The sequence below is a fragment of the Anguilla rostrata genome, chromosome 10, assembly GCF_018555375.3.
Source record: "Anguilla rostrata isolate EN2019 chromosome 10, ASM1855537v3, whole genome shotgun sequence".
Lineage (NCBI taxonomy): Eukaryota > Metazoa > Chordata > Actinopteri > Anguilliformes > Anguillidae > Anguilla > Anguilla rostrata.
In genome coordinates, this window is record NC_057942.1 from 36,493,263 (window position 1) to 36,521,099 (window position 27,837).

A 27,837-nucleotide genomic window follows, 5' to 3' on the forward strand; every position below is an offset into this window, starting at 1 on the left:
TTAATGAAACCAAGAAGAGAGGATTGTTCATGGGATTAGCTAGCTAACCAGCTAGTTAGCCTTAGTTTCCAAAGTGTGGTTTTTGGAGTCTTTTTAGCCTTCTTCTCCTTGACTTTCGGATTGCAACATGAGTTCTTGAAATCTTCGACCATTCCCGTTACCACTGTTTCTGTCATTCGTGCTCTACACTTTTATTTTCTTTTTCTGTCTGACGCGGCTGGCAAGCTAATATAAATGTCGGATAATCAGAGTTGGAATTCGTCTGGCTCGGAGGAGGACTTGGACACGGAGTCTGGGCAGCCTGTTGAGCTCGGTGGGATCCTCAGTAAGGTAAGGTGAAACCAGGGAGTAGGGGGGACGGTGTGAGGGTCTCGCCTGTTAGTTCTTTAAGGGGTGCACATAAATCGTTTTCATTATCATACTCAATGTCGCTCTTGTGTTGTTTCCATTTTCTTTAATCACGTGCATTGCCTGCCTAGTTCAAGACCGGTTTTAATCTTGGCATGACGTGCGGTTGTTAGTTAGCCAGGTTGATGGCCAGGTAACAGTCGTAGTCACGGTAGGAAATATGTCTTGAAAGACAGTCTTCACTGTTAACTACAATGGCTAACTAATTAGATTGGAATTCGGCCTCTTAATTACCTGGGTAGAGTACTGTCTCATATGTTAACATCGTAGCAAGCTAACGTTAGCTAGATTAGCTACGGATGTCAACAATACGTATTTTCAATTTAGTAATGCAAGTAACAACTAGCACACGTTTATAGAAAACATTCAGTTATCTTCCAAATGGTAACATTAACGTTATAGATTATTGGATTTAGCCACAGTCCACCAGTCACACGGAATAGCTAACTTAAGTTAGATATTCTTGATAAGTTTATTATTGCTCATCCGTGGAGGTGCTGTTGATCGCGTAAAGTATGTGATTTTTATGGACTTTAAACTTGGACTAGTTACTTTCACAACCCAACTACCGCCATGCTTTGCTCAAGGTCCAAAGTCAATTATATTGCTGGATCATTTAGTAAAAGTGGTCTTTAATTATGGAAATGTCTGAAATCGTAAGTTAGAACATCCAGCATTGCGAACAACGTCTGAAGCAGGTATTATACCGGTTTTTTACTCCTTCGCAAATGCAAACTAATCCGCATGCACATGAGCAACATTTTACTCTCTTTAAAAAAGTGAACACTTCTCAAAAATGACATGTGCCTAGCTAATCCTGTATCTGGTTGCATTTGATTTACTACCGTAAAGATTGCATGCCAAGTGTTTTTTTCAATTGGTGGAAATCCTCGCAATACATTTTGGGATGGTCGGAGCAGGCTCACTGCAAAATGAAAGCCTTGTAAATTAATTGATATTCATATGCAGGTCCTCTATCGGCCCCCTAATGAATCAATTAATATCAGTACTGCAGCGCAATGATGTCCTCACGGTTCCCTGTGTTTTCTTTAGTGGACCAATTACATCCACGGGTGGCAGGACCGCTGGGTAGTGCTGAAGAACAACACGCTGAGCTATTACAAGTCCGAGGACGAACGGGAGTATGGCTGCAGGGGCTCGCTGTGCCTCAGCAAGGCTGTCATTACGGTAAGAGTCGCGCAAACACGAGTGTGACCTGCCAAAGCGGCATTATGCAGTGTCTAGCCACTTGTCATCAGAAATGATGTTGTCCTTATTCCCAGCCGCAGTTATATTCCTGACACCAAAGTGAATGCTTTGCTACCTTAGCTTTTTTTTTTTTTTTTTTTTTTTTTTGCGTTTTCCATTGTAACGGATTTATTCAATAGCTGAAAATAGGATTACCTCGAGCGTGTAATTCAACGAATTCACGGGTTTTCTTTTGAGGTGCCCTAGCACATGCGTATTTGATTTATTCGATGTTGTTTGCTAGGGGCGCGACAAGAATCAACATCGGGGATCAGTGCAGTACTGGAAACCTACAGTATATAGCCTATTAACCATTTGCAGTTGCTTTTTTACGGTATTGATATGACGCACGATGTGTTATGCATTCTGTTCTGCCCTATGAAAGGTTACAGTGTTCAGAGCTCCAAATGTTTCAGTCCAAGTAAATAAGTTAGCTGGCTGTTGATGCTTTAATACTCATAGTTAACTTCCTTCTCAGTGGGGTATAACTTAACTGCACCATAAACAAAAAGGCATGCGGCGATGTGTTTTGGCCAGGGAAGATACCCAAGCCATTGGGAGAAACTCAGCGTTGATGCACCCTCATATAACACATCCATGTTATTTCACTGTTTGCGTTTCTCACCTTGACCAAAAAGGTTCATTACTAACAATGATGTTGTGCGTCCTCAAAATCAGTATTGAGTAGAACTGCCTGAATTTTCCAGGGGTTAGAAATGCAGGTAAATGCTGTGAACAAGCAAAAAACACAAACGTTGTCTCCCGTACTAGAAATTAATTTGCTTTTCGAATGACTGCTCTTGAATTTTTAGGCCCTAGCATGCTCCTTCAGTACATCTGAGTAAAAACAAAGAGGTAGCGGAAGACCAGAGGTTAAAGCGACAGTGCATTATATTTATGGTTAATTCCATCGGTCAAAGGTTAATCCTTCTAATTATCACTGAGCAGAACTCGGACTGTAGTTTCAAAGTAGGTTGTATCGTGACAGCTTCAATGCAGACTCGGAATAAAATATAATGAAGGGACCAGTGCATGTATAGCTGTTGCGTTTGTTTGTATTGCTTTGGTATGCACCATTTTATCTCAAACTTGATTTGTGATAAACTATTCATATAGGTTTGTGTCCCTAGCCTGTGTAGGCTATTCACGGTTTACACAAATGAAACTCATATTTCTCAGGCTTATCATTTGCTCAGCTACTGGGGTAGGGAACATTAACCTTTTGACCTGGGCGTGACTAGAGTTCAACTGTTGTTTTTGGTGCAGAGGTGTGGAACTAGTATTTTAATACATACGCTCTATAGGCTGTGATGAGTTTCACTTGTAGATGTGCAAGAAAGACGTTACTGGAAAAAAGTGACATCACTCTTTTGTGGTGAGATGTGTGTTTGACCACATCCTTCCCTGCAGTTAATGGATTTAATACTTTCGAAGTTCTGTTGAAATCTCCACATCCTGGTGGAACGGTTCTGCTTGTGCAGAGAAAGCGCTGTGGTCAAGTATGGAGTTTAGAAATGAATGGGTTTACACATTCAGGCTAAACATGATTAAGGCTAAATCTTTTTGCGCTGAACCGTAATATGTGTCATTGCCGTAGGCTATTTATTAATTTATTAATTTATTACCAGCCAAAGATTGAACACGGTTGTTGGGACTGCTCTGAGTGCAATGTAATTAAACTGGCTGGGGAAACTCAGCCGTCAGCAAGCAAGGCCAAAGCAAGCGCTCACTGAACCGCATGAATTTTGGCTTGCGCTGGCTTGCTCGCGTCGTTTATCTGGTCCTCCCGGAGAAAGCAGGCATCAGCCCCCTTTCCTAGCGCCAGGCGGGCATCGCATCGCGACAAACGTTTACCAGGCCTGGGTAGCCGCTCGCCGAGCATCCAATCTGGGATGTTTCATATTTCTGTCCTCTCCATTCCTGCTAGTCTGCAAATAAATTCCGAATCTGGTTTAAATGCTTCCGGAGCTGGGTCAGCTGGAATGGGGTCAGTCAGGGAGTCGTCTGCATTCGGAGCGTCTGAATCACTGTGTGCTTATTGCGCGAGGTGGCTTATCACTTTAAGGCCGCTAAGCTGTTACCAAGTTATTTCGAGGGTGAAATATTACTGCGTTGGACTTGGAGCCCAGTTTTGAGATGATATTTCCTAAGAGGGCCTTTCATCAGATTTCATTAAAGGTCACTTGGATTTTAGCGTCGTCGGTGCTGAAAACAGTTTCCATCTTTTGACCTGTATCAGGAAATATTTTCCTGAATTGGTGCATGAGAGGATAGCATTTCGCAGAGCACTGGAATGTGCTGTTTGTTCACATGCTTTCATTTTACCTTGGGCTTCATAAGCAGGACTTTAGATGGAGGGTTCAAAGTCCATTAATGGCCTGCTTTGTTATCTTTCAAAACACCCCCAAGAAACTGTGTTAAATCCTTTCAATAAACACTAGGGTTTACTGCATTTATTTATTTTTTGCTGCACCGGCAACAGATTTTTCTGAAAACAGCTGACTTCATTTTCTCAAGTAGCGCATTCCTGTTCGGAAGCCTGGTTGCAAATGACATCCGTTTCCCCAAATGAAATTTCCTCGAATCACAAGAAGTTTGCACATATTGCAAGGCGTGCTGTGTGCAGGGAATTTGTGACATTAAGCTCTTCCCTCTGCTGAGTTAAAGTTGCATTTGCAGCAAACTATACCCTTCCTGAAAAGTATAATACAAAAATACTGGGTAAAATGCTTGGGGAAAGTATTTTTCATAAGCAGTTAACAAGTATTGGATTCTAAGCCACAAAGCTAAAAATGGGGCCTCAATTGTAGCAAAGTGTGTATATGTAGCCTATGTGCAAGCAAGGGGTAGACATAGACCAACATCTCCATTTTCTTTTGGGGGGAACCTTGCTTTCAAACCTATGTCTTGTCTGTCAAGTGTTTTGTGTGCATTTTTACATTGATAAACCAAAGGGCCTGTGGGTATATTGTGAAATTAGAGAACTAGAAGTAAACTAAATTAAAATTTAGTTCTGCTTTTTCTGCCCTGAATTTTGATATCAGAGGGGAAATACATCCTATTTTGTATAATGATGCACGAAGTCCGAAGTTGTTTGCAGAAGTGTGTACGAACTGCATATTTATTTATGTTTGTGGAACATGTTTTTGGGAAGAGTCTTAAGTACGTCTGGGTTACCGCTGGGCCACTTGGGTCACGCTTCCTGTTACTGGATCTAAAAAAGGTCTGAAAAGTGTGTGAAATTGACAGGCCTATTTTGGTATTTGATATTGCATTTTGCAGATGGCTTTTGCGGCCCGATTTCGGACGACGCGATTGCAAATGGCCTCCGTTGGGCTTACTCAGCGGTTGAGTCTTTATTGATGCTGTGAATATTTGATAACGGCGTGCTATTTACAGTGTTGTGTCGGCCCGAGGGTCACCTTAATTTCATTTCCAGCCACTTTCCAAATGTACACGGCATATCTCCAATAGAAAATTCCTGCTGATGCCTTTCCCTCTAAATCCTATGACAGTTTGTCTCCTTCCCTTCCTAGTACTGATTTTTAATGTGTGTAATGATAGAGGAAATCATTGCAAATAGGGTAATTCTATATAATAATAACATACATGTATATAATAACAATGCAACAATACTACTAATAATAATCTCCATCATCAAACATCATTTCCATCAGCGTGTATACTGTTTGCTCCCAGTGGGTTCTGGTTGCCTGCTCTCCATGATCAGTGTGACTGCGACAGCAGAATAGCCTGCATCTTATCGCCTACTAAGGACTTTTTCTTTATATGTTTACATTACAGTACATTACCAGCATTTAGCAGACGCTCTTATCCAGAGCGACTTACTTTTTACCTACTGTAGCATTTACATTGCATCCGTTTATACAGCTGATATATACTGAAGCGATGCAGGTTAAGTACCTTGCTCAAGGGTACAATGGCAGTGTCCTACCCAGAAATTGAACCTATGACTTTTGGGTTACCTTGCCCTTTGTGCTACAATGAAGGTTACGCTTTTGCTGCCTGCCCAATAAAAGGGGTCTTAATGGGAAATTTGCATTCCAGTCTCATGAAAGACTGCAGACAAGACTTAGCCTAGTTAGTGTTTGCAATTTCTGCAGTGCTGTTTCTATGAAACGACCTCCAAATGAATTCTGGTCCTACGGCCAAAACCAGTGTGAAAACACGCTAGTTATCTGCCTTCATAACAAAACCCGACTTCTTTCATGTAGCTATAAAAAGTGTCACGAATGCATTTTGCCATTTAAAAAAAAAAAAAAAAACTGTTTAGAACAGAAAGAAACGGTAGAGAAGTAGCTTTTCTCGGCCATGAAATGGACTGCACTGTAAAGCGTGCTTTAGTGTGCACGTCCTGGGGTGTTCAGCTCCTGCTGAGGGTCTGTGTGTTCTGTTTTATGACAAAGCCTAACCGACCTGTCTCTTCTGAAATATCACCACCGGGCTGTTGGCCTTTATCAGGGCTTGAAAGCAGGCATATTGAATGAGGTTTGACTGTTAGCTGTGGGGGAAACTCTGTCTTGTTAGATTAGCCTCGGTTGTGACGAGGTGGTCTTTTGCACACGGACCAGCGGACCAGCAGAAGCCCGGCCGTGGGCCGTGGCTTCGCGCACGCACTCCCTTACTGGGGGGGGGGGTTCCACTTCAGAGCCATTTGGGAAGTTTTTCTTGGACAGTCCATGAAAGCATCGCCTTCTTCAGACCTCTAAATATTTTTCTAAAAAAAACAAGCCAGAATGACGGCAGGGGTGAACTTCGCGGATTACCTCATGACCGACCGGCCTATCAGGAAGGCCAGCTTCAGACCATCGACCAGGACCCCTGTTTTTGTCCAAGCCCCCCCCCCCACCAACCACTCACCGCCCACATGCAGAGGGGAGCGCAGCACCGGCCGCAGCCCATCCTGAGCGGTTCACTGAAGTGTCAGCTGTGGTTTGGCGTCGGTTCAGCTTCGGTCTCGGGGTTTTCTTGGACCGTCTCCAGCTCACGGCCTCGCGAACGAACCGCATTATTCTCAAAGGTTCCCTCTGCTACAAAACTTACCGCTGCTGCTGGTTCTGAATGGAAATTTCCGCTCAGCAAATGAATCTTTGTGCTCAGATTTACAATTTTGTTTTTTTTGATATGGTCTCTGTTTTACATGGCCCACACGCTTTTACTCTTCTGGCCTGTGAAGACAGTCTTCAGACTGTAGTGCACTCCGCACTTAGATCTCTTAAGTTTTTTTGTTTGTGATGCATTACTGTATCACAGCCTATAGGAGGCACATTTTATGCCCCTTTAGAATCAGTCTGAAGACTCGGTTGGATATTGCACACCATCCCGTCGGTGGCTTGCATCGAGAGCTAGCTGTTGAAAATATGAGACTGGCAACGAGACATCGGTAACATCAGTCGGCTTGTTGCTGGAGCAGAAAAACCGGATTGCAATCTTTCTCGACATCTAGAAGATGAATATCGTGTCACCGAACAGTAGAGTTGTCCAACAGTTTGTAATATTTAGCTGCTGAAGCAGAACTTCGGCACGGTGTTTGGTTTCAGGTGCGTTCCCTTCCATTGGATAGCTGAAGTTGTTTTGCATGCACAGTGCTGATTCACGTCCTCGTGCGGTTATCTGCGATGTAGACGTCGCGGGGTCAGCTCCGCGTCCCTGCCATCTTGGGACGCACTTCCTGCGGACAGAGAGCCGTTCCGTGCTGTCCTTTGCCTGACAGGAAGTGACGTCAGCATGCGGCTAGGTTTTCAAGTATGCGCGTGAAGACTTTCATCAGGCATAGTGTGCCGTCATGTGTCAAGTAGAAATGTATACTGTTCCTTTCCAAAAAAAAAAAGTGAAAAAGTTACTCAAATATTTTATTTTCAGGTGGCTTTTTTGTCCTGTCATCATTAGAGCAGGTGACGTACAGTAGATGCATCTATCTGTGGTCAGTCAGCCTCATTCAGGGGGGAGCAGTTTGCCGCTGCACAAATGAGGGTTTGTGGCTGAGCTTCAGCGTTTGAAGCGCGCCGCGAATCTCAGTTCAGATCATCACAATGGCGCGTGTCAGGTTTCATCGAATGCCGACGAAGCGACCGCCTGGATTTACGGTGGCGGGGGCGGCGGGGAGGCGAGATTTATCCGAACGCGCGGCTTCTCCTTTTCACCTCTTTGTGTCGGCGGCGGGCCGGGGCTGTGAGGGCGAGCCCTGTGCCTTATCCGTCCCCGGACCGGAGCGCGCTAGCCGGTGCTAAGAGGTCCTTAGCAACTCCTTACTGTTCCCTTTGCCTATATTGAGCGAAGGATACGGTGGAAAAACAGCAGTGCTAGGATGGTAGAATGCACACCTTGGTGACGTGTAGTGTTTGATCAAACTTGCGATGTCACTTATTCTAGAGGAAATTAATCTAATATTGCTATCAAAAAAACAATGCAGTATTTGCTACTGGTGTTGGCCTGTTCAGTAATGATAAGGCAGAGTGAAAAATCCCTTTTTTCCTGTTTTAGGCTCCTGGTATTTTGTCCTTCCCCCATCATTATGTTGTTGTTTGTTTGGGTTCACTGAGTTTTACTACTATATTCAACTTGGCTATAAATCTGAAATTGAGGATTGGGTCATGCCATTAATTTAGTTCTTGTAAAAAATGTAGCTGGCTACACGCAGGAGGGATTCTAGCGGAGCAGGAACAACCGCGGAGGCACCTATTCGGTTCAAGCGCTGACGCTCTTCCTCCTGTTTATTCCTGTTACGCGATTGGCGGTCACCGCGGCCTGACGGCGGCGGTCAGCGCGACCTGTTCTCCGCTCCCCGGGGGAGTCGCGGAAGAACTCGCTCTTCGGTTCGGGAGCGCCGTCCCAGAGGGATCCGCGGAATTCTCCGCGCGCGTGCCAAGGATCGGCACCGCGAGCCCGGGAGTTCTTCCAGCGCTGGCGAAGAACGCGGGAGCCCCTGGCTGCGATCGCTCCGCGCGGGCCACGGCCCGGGAGGCGTCGGCCATGTTTAGACGCCTGCGGCGAACGGTGGCTTTCTCGTGTGAAACCCGCTTCAAGCCCAAAAAGGCCCGGGCTGTAGTACATTAGCAACAGAGCTGCTGCTTCTGCCTTTCTGGGGGGGGGGGTTCTCTTTTGCATGAGGAATTTAAATTCAGGCATTTAAATTGGACTCAAATGCAGTTTGTACAAAATGTACATTTCTGTGCATTAATGGGCTTACGGCACATAAATGGGCTGCAGTGTGTTTTAATAGGGAGACCTTTAAAAAGACAACATGATCTTGTCTGATTTGGTCGGTTGATTTTCAAAGGGAATTCTTACCGCTGCCTGTCAGTGTTACTAAGGGAGCTGCTTTGTGTCGCCTGTATGTTTACGTCCGGTTGTAAATGCTGTGCGGTCAGACCGTGGTGCACCTGCTTTCACTCTTTCTGTCTGTGTATACGCTTCATTTGAACGGTTGAATGGGCCACGGTCGCTTAGACCGAGTCACGCAGGCTTGCGGTATCCAGCCAGGTGCTGAACCGCCCGGTCTGAGCGATGGGTCAGGCCAGGACAGGAAGGGGGCCTCGCTGGGGCGTGGCGTCCGAGCTGATGGTCACGCGTTCTGTTTCTCACTCTGCCCCCCCCCCCCCCGCAGCCCCACGAGTTTGACGAGTGCCGCATCGACATCAGCGTGAACGACAGCGTCTGGTACCTGCGGGCCCAGGACCCCGAGCACCGGCAGCAGTGGATCAACTCCATCGAACTCCACAAGGTAAGGGGGTGGGGGGGTGGGGCAGGGTCTGGGGTCTGGTGGGGGGGTCCCCACTGGCTTTTCGGTTTTCAGAGGCTGGTAATTCTGGTCCTCCGGCCAGCGAAATCAAGGCCTTTGGTTTTGAAGCATTAAAGTCTCCCTTTTAAGGGGTTGCAGCAGTTTTGACTAATAATCAGGCTAACGACATTAAGTGTATTTCACAGAATCCTTATTGACATTATTATTCCTGATGAAGTTTTAGAAGACTAAGAATGCTAAATATTGGAGGATAAAGTCTCTCGGTAGCCTAAACGTATCAAAACCAAATACCAAAGTTCTGGATTTAGTTGTGTTGCGTTGGTGCCATTTTGTTTCAGTCCGGTAATGACTGACTGCTAAGCCGCTTAATTGTACATTGAACTTTAACTTGAAATGAGCAAACCTCTCATTTTTCCCCCTCCAGTCTTCCTGACGTGTGATCTCTTTCGTCATGGGTTAATGAGTGAATTCCGCTACCCTCTGGACGTGCGCTGGAGGTTGTTTTGACTGACCTAAACCACAGGACAGCAGGGATGTTTGTCCTGTGGCTGCCGTAGTTTGTTTTCTCAGCATTTACACAGCAGGCGGTGTTTTCAAAGCTGTCGCCCCTCTGCGGCAACCGGGTTCTTCTGGAGCGCGCTCAGTCGTGCCGGGGCCAGTGTCCAATGGCAGCCTTGCTTTAAAATGTAACGCACACCCCCAAAAGTCTCCCAGCCGCAAAGGACTGGGCGCCAAAACTGGGTGCGTGTTTCCCCTCCCCTCATCAGGGGTCTTACAGATGGAGGGGAGGCCTTGGACTGGCTGCCCACGGAACCATCCGGAAGGGCGCAGAGAGACGTGGGGGGTGGAGGGGGCTGAAGGCCCTTAACCAGAAACACACTCCGGAGAAACTGCAGGCCCCTCTCGCTCACAGACTTGGCGGAATGGCTGCGTTCCCGGCGCGCTCAGAGAGGGAGAGAGAGAGAGAGAGAGAGAGAGAGAGAGAGAGAAAGTAAGAAAGCAAGAAAGCGAGAGAGAGAAAGACCTCTTTGTTTTAATTACGCTTGAAAGCGAGACGCGGGGCTGTAACTCATTTTTCCATGGCCGTAGCTGACAGGGATGCGCCTGTTGAGCGGGAGCCAGCGCGCGGTCCCCGCAGGGCGTAAGCAGAGCCAGAGACTACGAGTCCCACGTATCCCGGCTCCGCCCGGAGCGGGAAAGCCATGCGGGACTGGCCGGTTCGTCCTCCTCTTCCCACGGCCCGTGCACTCGCACGCCCCAGCTAAACCTGGGAAGTGGAGTTTTTTTTGGGGGGGACAAAACTGAAAAGCCTTCAGGGCGACGGCCTGTAAAGGAGTCCGAAAGGGAGTGAAAGAGTGGCGCATCTGCCTGCAGAAAATGGGCCAATCGCTGGGCTGCGTTCACCCCCCTCTCAGCTGCGTGTGATTAAAGCCAGATTCAGAGGAAGGAGCCGCGCGGCTCGCGCTGGGGGAGAGGCTCAGATGTCTGGCCGTCTTTCCTGGGGGCGGGACGGGGCTTTTGGGACGGGGGATGGGAGGCGTGTGGCGTGCTCTCCGGTTCGCCGGTTCTTTTGGTGTTGCTACAGAGCGATGCGTTTTCGGCTCTGTACCCCAGCGCTCAAATGAAAGCTGACAGTCTGCACTTTAAACCGCATGTTCATTCTTTTATTTCAAATCCAGTGTGCTGGAGCACGGAGCCAAAGCAACAAAAATTGTGTCACTGTCTAAACATTTAAAGTGTGTATGTGTTTGTGTGTGTCTGTGCGTGACTGTGTGTGTGCGGGTGTGCGTGTGTGTGCGTGTGTGTCTGTGCGTGTGCGCGTGTGTGTGTGTGTGTGTGTGTGTGTGTATGTGTATGTGTATGTGTATGTGTATGTGTATGTGTATGTGTATGTGTATGTGTATGTGTATGCGTGTGTGCGTGTGTGCGTGTGTGCGTGTGTGTGTATGTGTATGCGTGTGCGTGTGTGTTTGTGTGTGCGTGTGTGTGTTTGTGCGTGTATGTGTGCGTGTGTGCGTGTGTGCGTGTCTGTGTGTGTGTGTGTGTGCGCGTGTGTGTGTATGTGTGTGTAGGTGTGTGTGCGTGTCTGTGTATGTGTGTGTGTGCGCGTGTGCGTGTGTGTGTGTGCGTGTCTGTGTTTGTGCGTGTCTGTGTGTGTTTTCACTGAACGACACACAGGAGTGTCTTGACGGCTTTGCGACACATCGGTATGAGCTTCACCGCTCTGCGGCGAGCTGGTTTTGAATCCCTGAGGAGTGTGAGAATGGCGTGGAACCGGCGGAGGTTTCTGTGCCGCACCGAAACTCCGGGAGGCGCGCTCTCCTCGCGTTTCCCACACAACCAGAAAGCCAAACAGGACAGACGAGATCTGCCGTTCCCCCGCGTCTCCCGAAGGGCTGATCCAGCCCCGCTGCCTTTCCTCCCGCAGTCACGGGCCGTTAGTCACTGGTGAGTAAGCGAGGGGGGGTGGGGAGAGATCCCAGAGCGGGGGCCCAGGAAAGGGGAGTCGCACCCCGGGCTGGGACCTGTGGCTGGCAGCCCACTCTCAACCCTGAAACAGAGCTCTCCTCTCCCCTCACACGGTTAGCGCTTGTGCTTTAAACCCCACATTCCGGCTACTCTGATGCAAAGTATTATTAGGTTTTCGATATCAGCAGGTTGCCGTGCTAAGTAATGATTCACAGAGGGCAGGTTCCCCGGCCGTACGCACACAGAGCACGTCTGAGCCTGTTTGTATTGACCCGCTGCATTTTCCAAAAGGCTTCGTGCGATTTGGCCTCTGCTCCGCAGCCATCGAGCGCTCGCGATGAATCCCCGCGTGACGCTCAGGTTCCGGGACGTCCCGTCCGCGAGCCCCCTGTCCGACTGAGCTCGCCGCACCCGTGGCTCCCCGGCTCGGGCGGAGGAGCCCCCCGTTCGGCTTCGGTGAATCCCACACCGAGCCGCAGAGCCACAGAACCGCTCGATTTGCCCCGCACCCTTCCACACGGCCTCGTAAAAAAAAATACCGTAGAACGCGTAAAAACCATCTGTTGTTTACGCTCGAGGATACCCGTCCCTCCTCCTGTAGGCCACAGGGTTGTGATGCCGTAATGACTTTCCGCCAGTTTAAAGATTAATTTTTGCGAGCGGCCGCTCCAAATTCCATCCGCGGATTCCGGAGCCTGGAAGTTTCAGTAGACAGTCATGTGACCTCGGGCGAGCGTGCGGTAAGAGCTTACTGTAAGCGCTCGCGGGTTGCTGGGTGTCCTTTCAGGATAGTGACCGCCCTGGCCTGCTGTTGACAGATGCAGTACTTACTCATATCCCCACAGAGGGGAAACCCCTTTCCCTGGCCCTGGCCTCCCCTCTCTCTCTCTCTCTCTCCCGCTCGCTCGCTGGCTCTCGTTCTCACACTCTCGCTCGACCCCGGTGCAGCACCGAGTGACTGAGTCACTGCCGGCCAGCCCACTCTGAGTCACCGGCCACACCACCTGCCGACCGCCCGCCGGAACTGGCCCGGGACGCCCCTCGCGAGTTTCCGGAATGTTCCGAGCCCACGGCGTCGCCCGCTGCCGTTCAGTCGCGCAGGTTCGAGCGGTTACCACATAGGCACCGCGGTCACGTTTAATGAGCCGAGGAGTTTTTACTTGGCTTCAAACGGATCACTCCACCTTTTTAAGTGTTTTATCTTTTTAAAACGAATCGGATGTGGAGGAAGGCGCGAGTAAGAATCCTCACTGCCTGATGCTTTCATCCCTGGGCACATGAATGAGTGTGAATTTGTGGGTAGTAAGTTTGGTGCAGAGGATCGGAGTGTGTAGTTTTCAGTGCGCTGGAGTAGTTTGTAGTGTGTTTGCGGAGCGTTTTCAGAGCGTATGTAGAGCGTTTGAGGAGCGCTTGTAGAGCAGTTCACTGAGCGTTTTCAGAGCGTATGTAGAGCGTTTGCGGAGCGTGTCTGGAGCATTTGCAGAGTGTTTGTACAGCGTTTTCAGCGAATTTGCAGTGTTTGCGGAGTTCTTGCAGACCATTTGCGGAAGATTTATGGAACGTTTCTGGACCATTTTCTGGGTGTTTGTAAAGCATTTGCAGAGCGTTTGTGAAGCATTTGAGGAGCGTTTGTAGAGCGTTTCAGGAGCGTTTGTGGAGCGTCGTAGCGTCTGCGGATCACCAGTGCAGCAGTTTGCAGGCTGAATCTGGGCGTGGCCGTGAGGCACGCGCTGCCGCTGCTGTTTCGCACGTAGCTGCAGAAGCGCTTTCACGCATTCCTGCTGTCGTAGCACCGTGTGCACAAACCCCTTCCATTCGTCTGTGCAGCGTCACGAGACCTACTGCTGTTAGAGCTTACACTTCACACTCAGTGCACAGTGGCACACAATGACAAAACAGTGTGAAACCGTCCACTGAGTTTTCAGGGTGTTTGACATTAGTCATTGTGATAGTCTGAATTTAAGAGCTTTAAAACTGCATTATGTGCTGTTTTCCTTTTGAGAGCTCCTGCACAGAGGCCATGTCTGTGTGTTTTAATGTGTTTGTGCTGCTGGCTGATGTCATTGATAGCAATATATTGATAGATGGGTATCGGGGCAGAGAATGGTAGAATGCGATTAGAGACTGGAGGTTTGGCAGTACAGAAGCTACCAGCAGGGTGCTCGACGCTGCAAGGGTTACTCCTGGTCTTTGACCTACAGTAACCCCTTTGAATTTGAAATATGTTCTTCTGGCGCCACCCATTGGCATGAATGGGGAAGCACAGGTAAATTTCACTGGAATGGGAAGTAGCCTATTTAAATGAAAAAAGATTCAATCATGCATGTTCCAGAAACAGGATCAATATTGTTTTATCATTTAATCACACAATACGGGTTTATAATCTGTCTGGATAAGTGTAATATGACCTTTGACTGAATGCAACTGTGGTTCATATTTTGGATCTAATTTATGCTGCAGGCATTTCTCTTTAATCTTATCTGGGCATGATTCCTCAGTACTGTTCCAAAGCAATATTTTATTGAGAATTTAGTTGAATTGTTGAGTTTAATTTTTGGTCAACGTGCACCTGAAAGAGGACACTTACCATGCGTTTTTGATTCAGTGTATCAGTGATTGCTCCTATGCTAGCAAGGCGTAGCAGACAGGACAGTCTGGTAGACAAATCCGGGACAGAACTGCTTGTAGGTTTCTGCTGAATTGTGCAGACTGGCTCGTAGAAAACGCATCCGGCGCTGTCGGCACTTTTTTGCACATTGCGCACTTGCCTGTGTCGCGGCCGTAGTGACTGACAAACACAGATGCACTCCACCTGAGAGAAACTGCATAAAAGCTAGAGCAACGGCTGTGTGTGCTAACCAGAGGATTCGCTACTCCGCCTTGCGCCTTCCCGTTAACGCTTTAGAGGCTTCCCGTCCTGAAAAAGACACGGCTCTATCAACCGCATCAAGCCACGCTCCTGCCCCTCACGATGGATTCCGCTGTGCTGCGCAATGAGGTGGGAATGGCCTTGCAAGGCAGAAATCGCGTCAATGTTCCCGACGCGCCGGTGGCTTCTGCTGGGAACCGCTTGGCGACACCGGCGTGACGGGACGAGGTCGCGCGATCGCTTAGCTACCCAAGGACCGGTCATGCTTTCGCCTCCCTGCTGCTTCCACACTGGTCACACGGGAATTCCCCTTGTGGTTTCTCCCTCGCCTGGCCTCTACGCGCGCTCGAATCCTCCGCAGCCGACGACGCACGGTGTTCTGCACCGCCAACAATAAAGCTCGCTTTAGCCGGTGGAATGGTGGGCTAAGCACCCTGCACTTTCTCGCATTCCTTTGGCCTTTGCATGCGCGTAAACGCTTGCTTCATCAAAGACCGTAGTGATTTACGGTGATATTGCGCTGCATTGTGATATGGGCCCTTTCATCCTCAGCATGTGAAATTAACCAGCATGCTCCTGTTTTTTATTTTTTAATCCAGCGTTCTGCTTTGCAGATAAAGTATAGCATTGCTTTTATAACAATAACAGATCAGTGTTTAAAGCGCCAATTCATATAATAATAATATAATTGTACTTTACAACTTTACAAAACAAATAGCTGTCAGAGGTTTTGGTATTATATGTTTAAGATAATTGTTTTTGTTTATCTCTGTGTTCTAAACTAGCTCCCCTACTCCTACATTATTTTATAGTTTCTGCTTTTATGATTTTAAATTAATTTGTATAAATAAACAAATAAATAAAATGGAACTTTATATAGGAACTTTTTTAATTGTATAGGCTTTATGATGTCATTAATTTCGCAGCAGCATCCATTTGAGAAATTAACCCCAAATTAATTACAATTATCCCAGTTTGTTAGTTCGAAAGAGCCTTTCTGCTAATGATGTAACATTTTATAACAATGTTAAGGTATCACCACTCATTACAGAAAGCGAAACATAAAAGCTTATTTGCATAATGAGCTGGCAGCATTTTTGAATGTCATAGTTTAAAAATAGTTGGTTATATTTAACCCCTGAGGGTCTGTGATAAATTTGAAACTCTTTGCATGTGTTTGAGTGCAGATACCCTAGACTACACCAGTTATATAACTGTGTGGACTATAGACTGCCTGTTTCCCCTGTTCAGAGCTTGTAAAAAAAAAAGGATCTGCTTCCACCCTAAAGCCCAGAGTCTTCCTAGCTGCTATTTTGCATTTCACGGTCTATTTTAAATCCTGATGTTATTTTACCATGAAGAGTTAAGCACAGACAGTTAAGGTTTCCCGTAAGCACGCTTTACCATATAAAATCCTTTTAAATGAAACCTACAGCCACATTTTAAATTATGGATAAGGTAGGCTATAAATTATAGGCTCTGACTGCTGTTTATAGATGGGTAAGCGCTAGATGTTGAATGCAATCTGCAGTGTGACGGTTCAAGTGAATTAGAGCCGTGCTGCACCTAATTCCACTCCAGGCATTTCTTAGCAACGCGGGCGTTCATAGTTCGCATCCCGAGTTACGCAGAAGAAGGCTCTTTTTCTTCCCTGGAGTGATTTATTGCCGTTGCGTAAGGAGTAAAATGCGACCGTGCAGGAGCCGTCTCGTATCTGCCGAACGCATCTAGGCGGTTTCTCGGCGCGTCACGTGTTGCGTCGCGTTTAACCCTTGAGCCGGTCTGTTCAGCCTCTCTCTCTGCCTCTATGGCGGTGACAGGACTCGCGGGCTCGGCTCTGTTTACCCTCACACCCTCCGATCTTGTTCTGTTAAAACAGCGGGAGCCTCCTCATCCGGTTAACTGTTAGCGGCCAGCGATTAACTGGTGGCTGCTGGCTTTGGATATCGGCAAACAAAATATACCAGGCCGTTGATCTTTTGACCCTTCTGTTTGGCAAAGGCTGTCCACAGTCAAAGGAACGCTATGCCCTGTTTGCAGCTATTTTTAATCATCATTATTATTATTGTTGTCATTTGCATTAGGCCTCATTTTTATTTGAAAATATGCATGCAGGAGTCACCCAAAACTGACATTCCTGTGTTATTTTGCTTGACCCTTTCCATAGATATTCTGTAATGAAGACTGCAGTCTAAGAGGAATGATTTGAATTAGCAGTGTGTCAGTACATTACATTGCATTACAGGCATTTGGCAGACGCTCTTATCCAGAGCGACGTACAACAAAATGTATAACCATAACCAGGAACAAGTGCGTAGAAAACCCTAGAGAGAAGTACCATTCCAAGTGCAGGGAACAACCGCATAGTTCAACTTGGACCCTGAAGGATAAACTGATTAACACTAACACAAACAAGAACAGCAACAACGCAGTCTACGCAAAAATATAAGCAGTATATAAGACGAGTGCATTAACTAAGTCACCTACGAACAGCTACCTAGTTACAACCCTAAGCTTAAAGTTAATTTAGAGATCAGTAAATCCTGGCTGGTCAGTTGTGTGCTGGTCACTAGTACCTCGACACCAGCTGCGGCTTCAGTCTTTGCAGCTTGGGACTGTACAGTGTTAGCGTGACCCACCACTCTGGGGCTGAAACATCAAAATGGCGCTTCTCCAGCACGCTTTGGCAAACACACTCTGAGGGAGGGGGTAGCGTGCTACCCAGAATCTGATTTGTACTGTCTGTCAAATGTGAACTTTTAAACGTGGATTGTGCGTGCTGTACTTGGGCCTGTAAGAGCAGGCCGTATATGCTGTACTGAGGACCGTGTCCTTGGCTCTTCCAGGCAGAGTCGGGTTATGGCTCCGAGTCCAGCCTGCGACGCCACGGCTCCATGCTGTCCCTCACCTCCGCAGCCAGTGGCTACTCGGCTACCTCAACGTCCTCTTTTAAGGTGAGGATCAGCGCTTCGTCACGGGAGCACACCTTTATTTACATTAGCCGGTGCGGTACATTTCATCCACAGGTACAGCACATAACGCCACTGACATGAATGCTGTTCATTCATCATGTAAACTATACAGTGCCTTATGTCAATATAACTATATGACTATTCCTGTTTGTTTAGTATGGCTCATTAGGAGTGAAATATGTGTTCAGTGTATAAGCATATTTCACAGCAGAAAGATTTTTAAAATTCCATGTGTCTCTTCAGAGCCCAATCTAAGTCCAGTCTGAGTCTTTGCTTTTTAACCTCCAAGTAACAGACCAGGACTGCATAAAAGTGGTCTACAGGGCTTGACGTAGCATTGAATGTACATGACATGGGGCAGAGGTCTCTACCCAACACTCACTACTCAGTTACAAGAGAGATGAAGAAAAGCGTTATTACGTACAGTGGGTTAGTCATACATACAGCTTATTTCATTTCATCCTGAAACAAACTGGTCTGATTTGTAGCTGAATGCAAATAGACTTTATGCAGTATCTTAACCGCTTCAGAGTTGTCTTCGTGGAGCTTATATTGAGGGTGCATGTGTTCAGTGAACTCGATTAAGCACTGGGAGCAGAACCCCCCCCCCCCACCCCCTTCCCCCTCGTGGTGTTCACTGTCCCACGCTGAACGCCGCTACCCCAGTCGCAGTCTCTCCCCTCCGTCTGCGCTGGACGCCGTACGCCGCACGCGCGGGAAGATGTCGCCGGAGAGAGTTAGCAAGCGGTGGCGGAGGAGAGCTCAGCTGTGCTGTGTGTGCCGTCCCCAGAAAGGGCACAGCTTGCGCGAGAAGCTGGCCGAGATGGAGACCTTCCGGGACATTCTGTGCAGGCAGGTGGACACGCTGCAGAAGTACTTCGACGCCTGCGCGGACGGCGTGTCCAAAGACGAGTTTCAGAGGGATAAAGGTAACTCACACGCAGGAAAAAAAGAAAGGAACGTTTATTTCTCAGGTGAGGTCTTGCAGAGATTTCACAGTGAAGTGCTGAACGTCTCCTTTGAATAAAACTGTTTACAGTACTTGTGTACCTTGTGTAGCAAGAAAACAGTAATGCTACAGAAAGTGTAGAGTGCCTAACTCCTGCTAGTAACACGTTTCATTTCTTAACTCTGGTCAATTCCTTAATAATCTTATTCACACATGGCACAATATTGAATTGTTGATCTATGATTCATTCAGAATTAATGCAATATTATTTATTGTGTATAATATTATATATTATTTTGTATTTGGTATGATTCCATTTGAAACTGCATGTTTCTGACATTCTCAGTTTAAATTTGCTTGTTCAAATTCTGCTGATTTGAAAGAAGTGAAAGATGCTGTTTGATTGAGTGACACGACATCTGCATTACACTGTGCAGTCTTTGGGGAAAAAAAACTGGAGTCTGAAAGAGCAAAAACACTTTACAGGAGCGTATCTCACTCAGTCCAGTTCTCCCAAGAATCCCTGTATCCACTAATTAAAATAGCCTGACTTGGTGGATGCATTTTAGCTGAGGGAAGATTCCTTGGGTCATGACTGGATGAATGCTGTGCTCTTGTTCCCGTAGAAGAACAGCAGCTTGTTTGCGGGGTTATCCGCTAACGTTCGCACTGCGCCTCCATTGTCTGTGAGCGGGCGCAGGCTGTACCTGCCACACGGCCCGGCCTGCCCTTTCGCTCCTAGTGTTTAAACCCTTAAGTCATCCAGAGCCCCGTTGTCTTCCAGTTGTGGAGGACGACGAGGACGACTTTCCGAACACTCGTCCGGACGGCGACAACTTTCACAACAACAACGACAGCAAAGAGAAACGTGAGTTGGGTGGCTGTTCATATTGCATACTTTTAAAAACAAGCCCCGCGATCTGTAGGATTCGACAGTCCACCGAGTGGCTCCATTTTGTGATAAAACTGAATTTGTCAGAATGACCTTTTCCTTTGACCGCATCCTGCAGTTCATTCCATTTCATTATTTCTGCATGGTAACATAAATGGTCCATCTCCGATTGTCCAAAGGCACGTCTTTCCTTCCCCGCTGTTTCAGTGTTAGCGACTGTGAGCCTGAGGGGAATCAATGGGATCGACTTCAAAGGGGAGGCCATCACCTTCAAGGCCACCACGGCTGGAATCCTGTCCACGCTGTCTCACTGCATCGACCTCATGGTGAAGAGGGAGGACAGCTGGCAGAAGAGACTGGACAAGGTAGAGCGCAGCCCACCTGGGACCCCGCCCCTAAATGGGCGGGGCTATCGCGTGTTGATAGCGACGGCTTTGAGCTGGCTGTAGCGGATAGCGGTCGGTGATTGGCGTTTTTTCATAATCTCTGGGATTTGGGAACTAGGATTAATTTCCTACGATGTCTTGCCCTTTTGTTGCGTTGGGATTGCAGAATGAGACCACTTGCTGTTAGTTGCAGTATGGTTTCAAGTGGACAGACCCTAGCTATAAAACAGATTATTATTAACCAATAAAGCATTATAGCCTTGCTCTTGATAGCCCTGCTCTTGGTTCATTAAGATTCTTTAATTGTTGTTTTAATTTTCTGCAAATACGTATTTCGGTTTATTGGAACAATTTTAGCTAGATGGCTGCTATAAAATGTTCCTTTGGAACAAACGTCCTACATAATTTGAAGATCCTATGTTGCCACTGTGTGGAGATTCCCCATGCATTGAGCCATGGAGCTGAAACACAAGCACTCTGGTAGTGAATTCACTCACACGCCAGATTAAGCCGTATGATGTACCAAACATTGCACTTTCAATTGGTTTATGCTCAATACAGGTATTCCTGTTGATGCACATGACTTCTGGCTTTTCATACATGTAAATGGACAGCAGAATGTTTAAGGTGGAGAAGGCCACACTGGTCTAGCACCCAAGGAGGCTAAAGTGGTCGGGCAAGGATGAGGACAGAGATTGTGGAAAGGAGTTGAAAGATGAAGACGGCTCACTGCTTGTGACATTATTGCTACTTTCAGAGGTGCAAAGTCCAGGGGACAGAAAGCAGCCCTGCCATGTGTTTCGTCCACACAGGAACTAAGCCAGCTGAATTCACTAATTAGCTCTACCGCCTAGCTGAAGAACTGCGCTAATTAGCAAATATTGGTGGTTGGAACAGAATACTAGGGTGGAATTTTACTTTCTGAACCTGGGTTTTCCTCCTCCTTGTGACTTTAATGTATATTTTTGAAACTTTAATATAAGCAACACCACCTCATTTCAGATGCTTTACAGTCTTTCCAGGATTGCCAAATTCAGTGGTTGCAGAATCCACATTATTATACTAGTAAGTAAATACTGCAGGTGCAGCTAGACCCTTCTCTTAATTTATCACACGGAGTCCACTGAGTACTTAACCAGCAATCTGAACTTTTAAACCATCATAAATAACTGTTCACGTCAAATCGCAAATCTGTGTTTAAAAATTTTATCAGCGCTTGAAAGATGACTTTTCCAAATAATGCTATCTTGCTTTTTCATCTTGGCCTCCTCTAGCATAGGTTTGTACACCCAAAAGAGCATTTGTGCACGTCTAACCCACTAGGGTTTTGAAAGAATGCAGCTTCTTCGAAAATGTGGAAGGTCAGCCTGTCAAGATTACCAAGGAGACGCAGGGCTCAGACGTCTCGTGATTAAACTAGGAATTCTTTGGCGGTTTCGGTCGATATTAACCTCAGACCTGCGGGGGGGTGTGTTTCTCAAAGAGGCTTTCTTAACCCCCCTCTCCAGGTGCTAATTGCGAAACCTCGGCCGTCCCTCGAGCTCGCTCTCTCCCGCCTGGCGGAACCGGTTCTCTCTGTTTTTTTTTGTTGTTTTTTTTTTGGGGGGGGCATAAACGTTGAAACCCGAAAGGTAGACAGGAAGTGCCTGTTGCTTGAAACCTTAGCAGAGCTGCCAGCGGGGCGTGGGAACGCAGGAGTGCAGCGGCGGCGTTGGCGGCATCGGCTGCGGCGTCGGGAGGAGCTCAGACGCCGGTCGGAACCCGTCCTCCCCCGCGGTCTCTCCGCGGCGCGGCCCCAGGATGAGCTCCCCGTCGGCGGCGTGGTCGGCCTACGGGCTGGCGTTCTGGAGCCCCAGGGCGCGCTGGGCCTCCGAGCCGGCGCGGGCCGACATGCAGAGGTGGATCCCCCTCCGCGCGGAGAACGGCTTCTGCGCTGTAGGTCCTCCGGCCTCCCCCCCTCCACCGCCGACCGCCTGGACGAGTTTCAGCTGGGGAGTGGTTGAGGTTTTTTTTTTTTCCCTCCCTCCTACTGTTCCGCCGCCACTGGGTGTTGGAGCTCTACGGTGTACGGTAAACGGGTGGAGAGTTTCACGCTCCCTAACTTACGGGTTCTCGTCCCTCTCGAGCGTCTGCCTGTCCGTTTCCTGGAATTTCTCGCTCCGGGGGGAAGGATGATTTTAAGCCGTGTTGTCAGATTTTGTACCTGGAAACTAACGGAGCGCCGAAATGCTAACCTCGTTTGGAATGGTGATCAAAGCAGGAGTTATGGGAGGTAACGGCTGTGTGCTATAGGAGGTAAACCTTCGGGCAGGGGTCCTTAACCCTTGTTCTGCTGATTCCGTATGGTTTGATGGCTTTGGTTGTTACTCGGCACTTGATCAATTGAACTCACCTCTCGTGGATTCTCAGGTAAATTTCTGAATTAAAGTGAAAATGCAAAAGAAAAAAAAAAAAAGAACAGCAAACGGTGGCTCTCCACACGTAGAGCATACTAGCTTTTACTATGAATGGAAAAGCACAGGTTGTAAAATGAGTGCACACGTGTTGTACTGTACTTCGACACGCCCAGACACACGTGCTATGCTAACACGCGGGTGGAAGGCAGTGAGCGTGCATGTGTGCATTTATAGTTTTATTCTGATGTTAAATCTGAATGTGCAGAGGGGTTGCATTTGATCATGTGTCTGGAACGGGATGAACACACCGAATCTGATTAAAGGGTTAAAAATACGATGATCCTTAGAATCTCTCTCCTTCTCAAACTTTTTTTTTTTTGGAGAGTTGTTGCAGCAGTGTTTTTTTTTTTGAGGTTGTGAAATTAATGAAATATTCTATCTCTCTCTCTCTCTCTCTCCCCCCCTTCCCTCCCTCTCTCTCTGAAGGAAATGGAGAAGAGGAGACGAGTAGAGGATGCTTATAGGACTGCCACGGCAGAACTGAAAAAGAAATCTCACTTTGGAGGCCCCGATTATGAAGTAAGTGCTGCTTCTTAACTGTGCATTGCTGAATGCAATGAAGCTGGGCTGCAGTGCAGTAAAATGGGTAAGGAGCTGCTCTTGTAACCTAAAGGTTGCCGGTTCGATTCCCAGGTACGACACTGTTGTACTGATCAGTCTGACCGTAATCATTAAGCTTTGGATAGAAATGCAAGCCTTGTGTCCTGAATCTGAGTTTTTACTTATTTTTAATTATTTTTTTATCCGATTCAACAGGAAGGTCCAAACAGTCTCATCAATGAAGACGAGTTCTTTGACGCTGTTGAAGCTGCCCTTGACAGGCAAGACAAGATTGAGGAGCAGGTAATGGTGGTATTGTTGCCTGTATTTGTATATGTACTCTACACAAACATGGTGTATGGGTGGAGTTTAAGCACAGTAAATTAATCTGAATAAAGGCATCATTCGTCTGTGGACTGGGATGGGGGTGGGGAGGTCAGGGGGTTTGGCCACTGTTTGGTAACATGAATGAATATTCAGTAACTGAAACATAACTTCACCTTCACCTTCATTTTTATTTTTATTTAACTTTTGATAATGTCAGGCTGCGTCCAAAATTGCGTACTAACATACTATTCAGTATGCCAAAATCGTATGTGAACCCTTTAAGTATGTCTGAAGCCATAGTATGCATCAGGTAGTATGTGAAAATTCACTGGATGTCATACTACAGCAGCTGTTTAAAATGCCACCCCCTCCCCACAGTGCCAGTCGGAGAAATCCCGGATACACCGGCCCACCCCCGAACCCCCAGGAGACGTGTACTGTGTCATCGGCACTCACAGGTTCGCCCAGAAGGTACGTCCTCCACCCTGCTGCTCCTTATCTTTCACCACTCTGTCAGAAAGCCTGTTTCTCTCTGTGGATCATTTGTCTCTCTCTGTTTCTCTCTTTGGATCATTTGTCTCTGTGTGTGTTTCTCACTGTGGATCATTTGTCTCTCTCTGTTTATCTCTGTGGATCATTTGTCTCTCTTTGTTTATCCCTGTGGATCATTTGTCTCTCTCTGTTTATCCCTGTGGAGCATTTGTCTCTGTGTTTCTCACTAGATCATTTTTCTCTCTCTCTTTCTCACTGTGGATCATTTTTCTCTCTGTGTTTTTCACTGTAGATCATTTTTCTCTCTCTGTTTCTCTCTGTGGATCATTTTTCTCTCTGTGTTTTTCACTGTAGATCATTTGTCTCTCTCTGTTTCTCTCTGTGGATCATTTGTCTCTGTTTTTCACTGTAGATCATTTGTCTCTCTCAGTTTCTCTCTGTGGATCATTTGTCTCTGTGTGTGTTTTTCACTGTAGATCATTTGTCTCTCTCTGTTTCTCACTGTGGATCATTTTTCTCTCTGTGTTTTTCACTGTAGATCATTTGTCTCTCTGTGTTTCTCATTGTGGATCATTTGTCTCTCTGTGTTTCTCATTGTGGATCATTTGTCTCTCTGTGTGTTTCTCATTGTGGATCATTTGTCTCTGTGGTTCAGCCCCATACCTGCCCTTCCATTGATCTAGTCATTGCTCCTGATGCTCACAGATTCAGCGCGCAGGTACCGTATTCACGCAGTGCGCCCCCTGCTGCCCGGAGGCCGCACTGCACCCCCCTCCCTTTGAGGGTGGCCGGCCCCTCCGGCCGCCCCATAACTGCATGCGGCATTGGTCCTCTGTTAACACGCGGACGCGGGCAAACAGATTTACTGGCATGAAGTTTGCTGCGGCTCCAGTTCCATTTTAACTTTCCTCCAATTAATCGCCTGGTCTGTTTTGCCTGTCGAGAAGCCTTTTGTGTACTGAATATGCACACTTGCACAGCCTTTCTGGTTGATCTTCCAACGGAGGCAGTTTCATGTGAAGCACTGGGTACTTCCAGTGTCTCCTGTTTGTTGATCCAGGGATGGTCAGCCCTGTTCAGGTCCACAGTGTAAGAGCTTTCCTTTTCACACAGGAAAGCACGTCGGTTCATCGAGTTTCTTCCTTTCTTGAACCCGTCTAACCACTCCCCTAACTTCTGCCTTTTGTAGTTTGTTTAAAGAAGGGCTGGAAAACCTGCTTATGTACTGGCAGACCAACATAATCCATGCAAATCACTCTCATTAAACAACACTCCTTCAGAGATTTGTACATACCTAATGTTAGGAACTAATATTACCTGTGGGGCTCAGAAAATAATTTTCCAAAGAAGTCCAGGTTCTCTGCTCTGAGAGTTAGAGGAAGGAGTGCTGATGCAGTTTCCCTTTACACAGTTAACCAGGCGTGCAGCAGAACAGGATGCACATGCACAGCCACACCCTCCCTAAATGGGGGTGCACATCTATACCTTGCATAAGCCGAAGTGCACATCTGTCAGCGCTGTTTACCGGACACTTCAAGGCCTGATGGTGTGTCAGTGATGTGCAAGCTGTGAACGGAACGTTCTGTTATGCTGTGTGTGTCTGTGTCTGTGCCAGTGTGTGTGTGTGTGTGTGTGTGTGTGTGTGTAAATAAAGGAGGGAGGGGAACGGTGTGTGTAAGGGTGATAGAAAGGGAAAGTGTGAGAGAGTACTACTAATAATAGAAACGTTATTGTCTGTGTAATGTGGAAATTTGCGTTTAGATTCACAGTAACATCAAAAACAAATCAACATTTGTCGTCAGACAGTTTAAAAAAAAAATACCAGGAGCATTCCACCTTCTGGATCTTAATCTCAACTGTGCAAAGTGCAATTAATAAGCATACGTGGGATGAAAAAGAAAAATGAAGGAAGAGAAGGAGAGCGAAAGCAAGGGAGTGATATAAATGACGGATAATGAAAGTCAGCGGGTGATTCACCCACTCAGGCGCTCCGCAGTATGTTTCTCAGAGGATAACGAGCGGCCTTCCTCCCTGAATTTGGAGACGGTCCCTGGGGAATTATTCAACTTGAGCTCATGGCTGTCAGCAGATGCATGGCAGGCTGAGAAAGGGAGGGCAGGCCACACAACCGGTCAGCAGGATTACGCTTTTACATTAAAGACAGACGGTCGTGATTGATTTTGTCCTTTAGGGTGCGGGCAAGTTCTTGGGTTAACTGTACTGTTGGTGTGTCTTGCAGGTGGAGGAGATGGTGCAGAACCACATGACCTACTCTCTCCAGGATGTGGGCGGGGACGCCAACTGGCAGCTGGTGGTGGAGGAGGGAGAGATGAAGGTGAGGTTTCGAGTACATGGTGGCTGTTTTTATACCAATGAGTGATGTCACGTTACTGATAACCGATAAGGTCTTTACAGTATGAATTCCCATTTTAGACAAAATACCTCAGTGTTTTTTTTTTCTAGTACACAACATCACACAGCGCCACTGCTCCAAAGGTTGTCACGCCCCTCCCTGGCATGTCACTCAAGTGGTAACAAGATGAGTTTAACTGTGAGCCAAAACGTTTTTACAGCAGTGCAGTTCTTCTCTCTGCCGCTAGATGGTGCTGCTAGACAGGAGTTACTGAACAAGAAGCTCAAATTTTGTACATGGGGAGGAAGTGAAATTAATGCATCAGCAATAGTGCATTAGCCGTTAAAAATGTATGATTTAGGAGTTTTTGTATCCCTCTAGACTGAATTGCATAAAAAACATGAGGACTTTTTGACTTTTGACTTAATGGTGCATTAAGTGTTTGGTTCTGTTCTCTGCTCAGCGGGGAAGTTAAAAGGGCTCATTGAGGCCTAAGTAACGCTGGACACGGTGTGTTCCAGGTGTACCGGAGAGAGGTGGAGGAGAACGGGATCGTTCTGGACCCCCTGAAGGCCACTCACTCGGTGAAGGGCGTGACCGGCCACGAGGTGTGCCACCACTTCTGGAACACGGAGGTCCGGAACGACTGGGAGAGTGAGTCCGCCTCTGAGCGTCGTCCTGGCTCTCAGTACTCCGAACGTCCACCCGATGACTGCTGCTCACCGTGCACTTTTCCCCTTTTGCAGCGACCATCGAAAACTTCCACGTGGTGGAGACGCTGTCGGACAACGCGATCATCGTCTACCAGACGCACAAGGTAGCGACCGCTTTCTCGGGAGCTCGGCTGATAACCTGGCAGCGAGTTCAGCGTTCAGAAACTGAGCACGTGCGGGTGATAAGAGCTCCGCGTTTGTTATTGTCTGACTGCTAACGTTAGCACGTCAGGCTGAACCCTTTGAACCCTGTGCTGGAGCTAAGCGCGTATCTCATTCACTGGTGCTGAGTGTGTATCTCATCCACTGGTGCTGAGCGCGTGTCTCATGAGCTTGAGCTGAGCGTGTCTCTTCTCTTGCAGAGGGTGTGGCCGGCCTCCCAGAGGGATGTCCTCTACTTGTCAGCTATCCGCAAGATCCTGGCCAACAATGAGAACGACCCCGATACTTGGCTGGTCTGCAACTTTTCTGTGGATCATGACAGTGCCCTTGTAAGTATTGTGCTTAAGTTTTGTACCTTGTGCTTACATCAGAGTTCCTGTTTCTTTGTAAGACAAAACAAAGAGATTCTTGATAGTCCTACAAACTCTCCTAAGTGCTCAAATGTGGTAATTAAAAGGATGGTTATTAAAAGGCTTATTTTGTCAACCTGGATCTTTAGTCTCATTTGTGCTCTAAAATTTCTGTGGTCTGGCTTATTTTTTTTTGGTTCTGTTTTGTGTTTTTTCCTCCTAGCCCACAAACAAGTGTGTCCGTGCCAAGATCAATGTGGCCATGATCTGCCAGACCCTCGTCAGCCCACCAGAGGGCGACAAAGAGATCAGCAGAGACAACATCCTCTGCAAAATCACCTACGTAGCTAATGGTAAGCGGTCCTGTGCTGTCAGCACTTCGAGTGTCTTCAGACTGTGGAAAATGTGCGGAATCTAGCCTTGGCCAAAGGTACATTCCGTGCAAGATTTTCTTTTTAGAATATGAAGAAGGTAATGTGCATTTGACAC

The 27,837-nt window shown here is 47.3% G+C and overlaps 1 protein-coding gene across 3 annotated transcripts in view; it reads left to right on the top strand.

Annotated features, from left to right (window-relative positions):
* The first annotated feature begins 188 nt into the window (after window positions 1-188).
* The window catches only part of LOC135233358 (ceramide transfer protein-like), a 31,313-nt gene continuing 3,664 nt past the window's right edge, over window positions 189-27,837 (top strand). For 2 of the 3 annotated variants that reach the window (XR_010323817.1, XM_064296797.1), the window contains exons 1-16: window positions 189-330; window positions 1,462-1,596; window positions 9,284-9,400; window positions 17,603-17,710; window positions 18,519-18,657; window positions 19,462-19,545; window positions 19,777-19,934; window positions 22,838-22,930; window positions 23,168-23,254; window positions 23,657-23,749; window positions 24,426-24,488; window positions 26,010-26,105; window positions 26,645-26,777; window positions 26,870-26,940; window positions 27,199-27,327; window positions 27,572-27,701. Coding sequence is in view for 2 of the 3 variants with exons in the window: in XM_064296797.1 (XP_064152867.1) it covers window positions 235-330; window positions 1,462-1,596; window positions 9,284-9,400; window positions 17,603-17,710; window positions 18,519-18,657; window positions 19,462-19,545; window positions 19,777-19,934; window positions 22,838-22,930; window positions 23,168-23,254; window positions 23,657-23,749; window positions 24,426-24,488; window positions 26,010-26,105; window positions 26,645-26,777; window positions 26,870-26,940; window positions 27,199-27,327; window positions 27,572-27,701 (1,732 nt within the window). In the remaining variant the exon portion in view is untranslated. The remainder of the gene's footprint in view (window positions 331-1,461; window positions 1,597-9,283; window positions 9,401-17,602; window positions 17,711-18,518; window positions 18,658-19,461; window positions 19,546-19,776; window positions 19,935-22,837; window positions 22,931-23,167; window positions 23,255-23,656; window positions 23,750-24,425; window positions 24,489-26,009; window positions 26,106-26,644; window positions 26,778-26,869; window positions 26,941-27,198; window positions 27,328-27,571; window positions 27,702-27,837) is intronic. The other variant, XM_064296798.1, reaches the window with a different exon arrangement.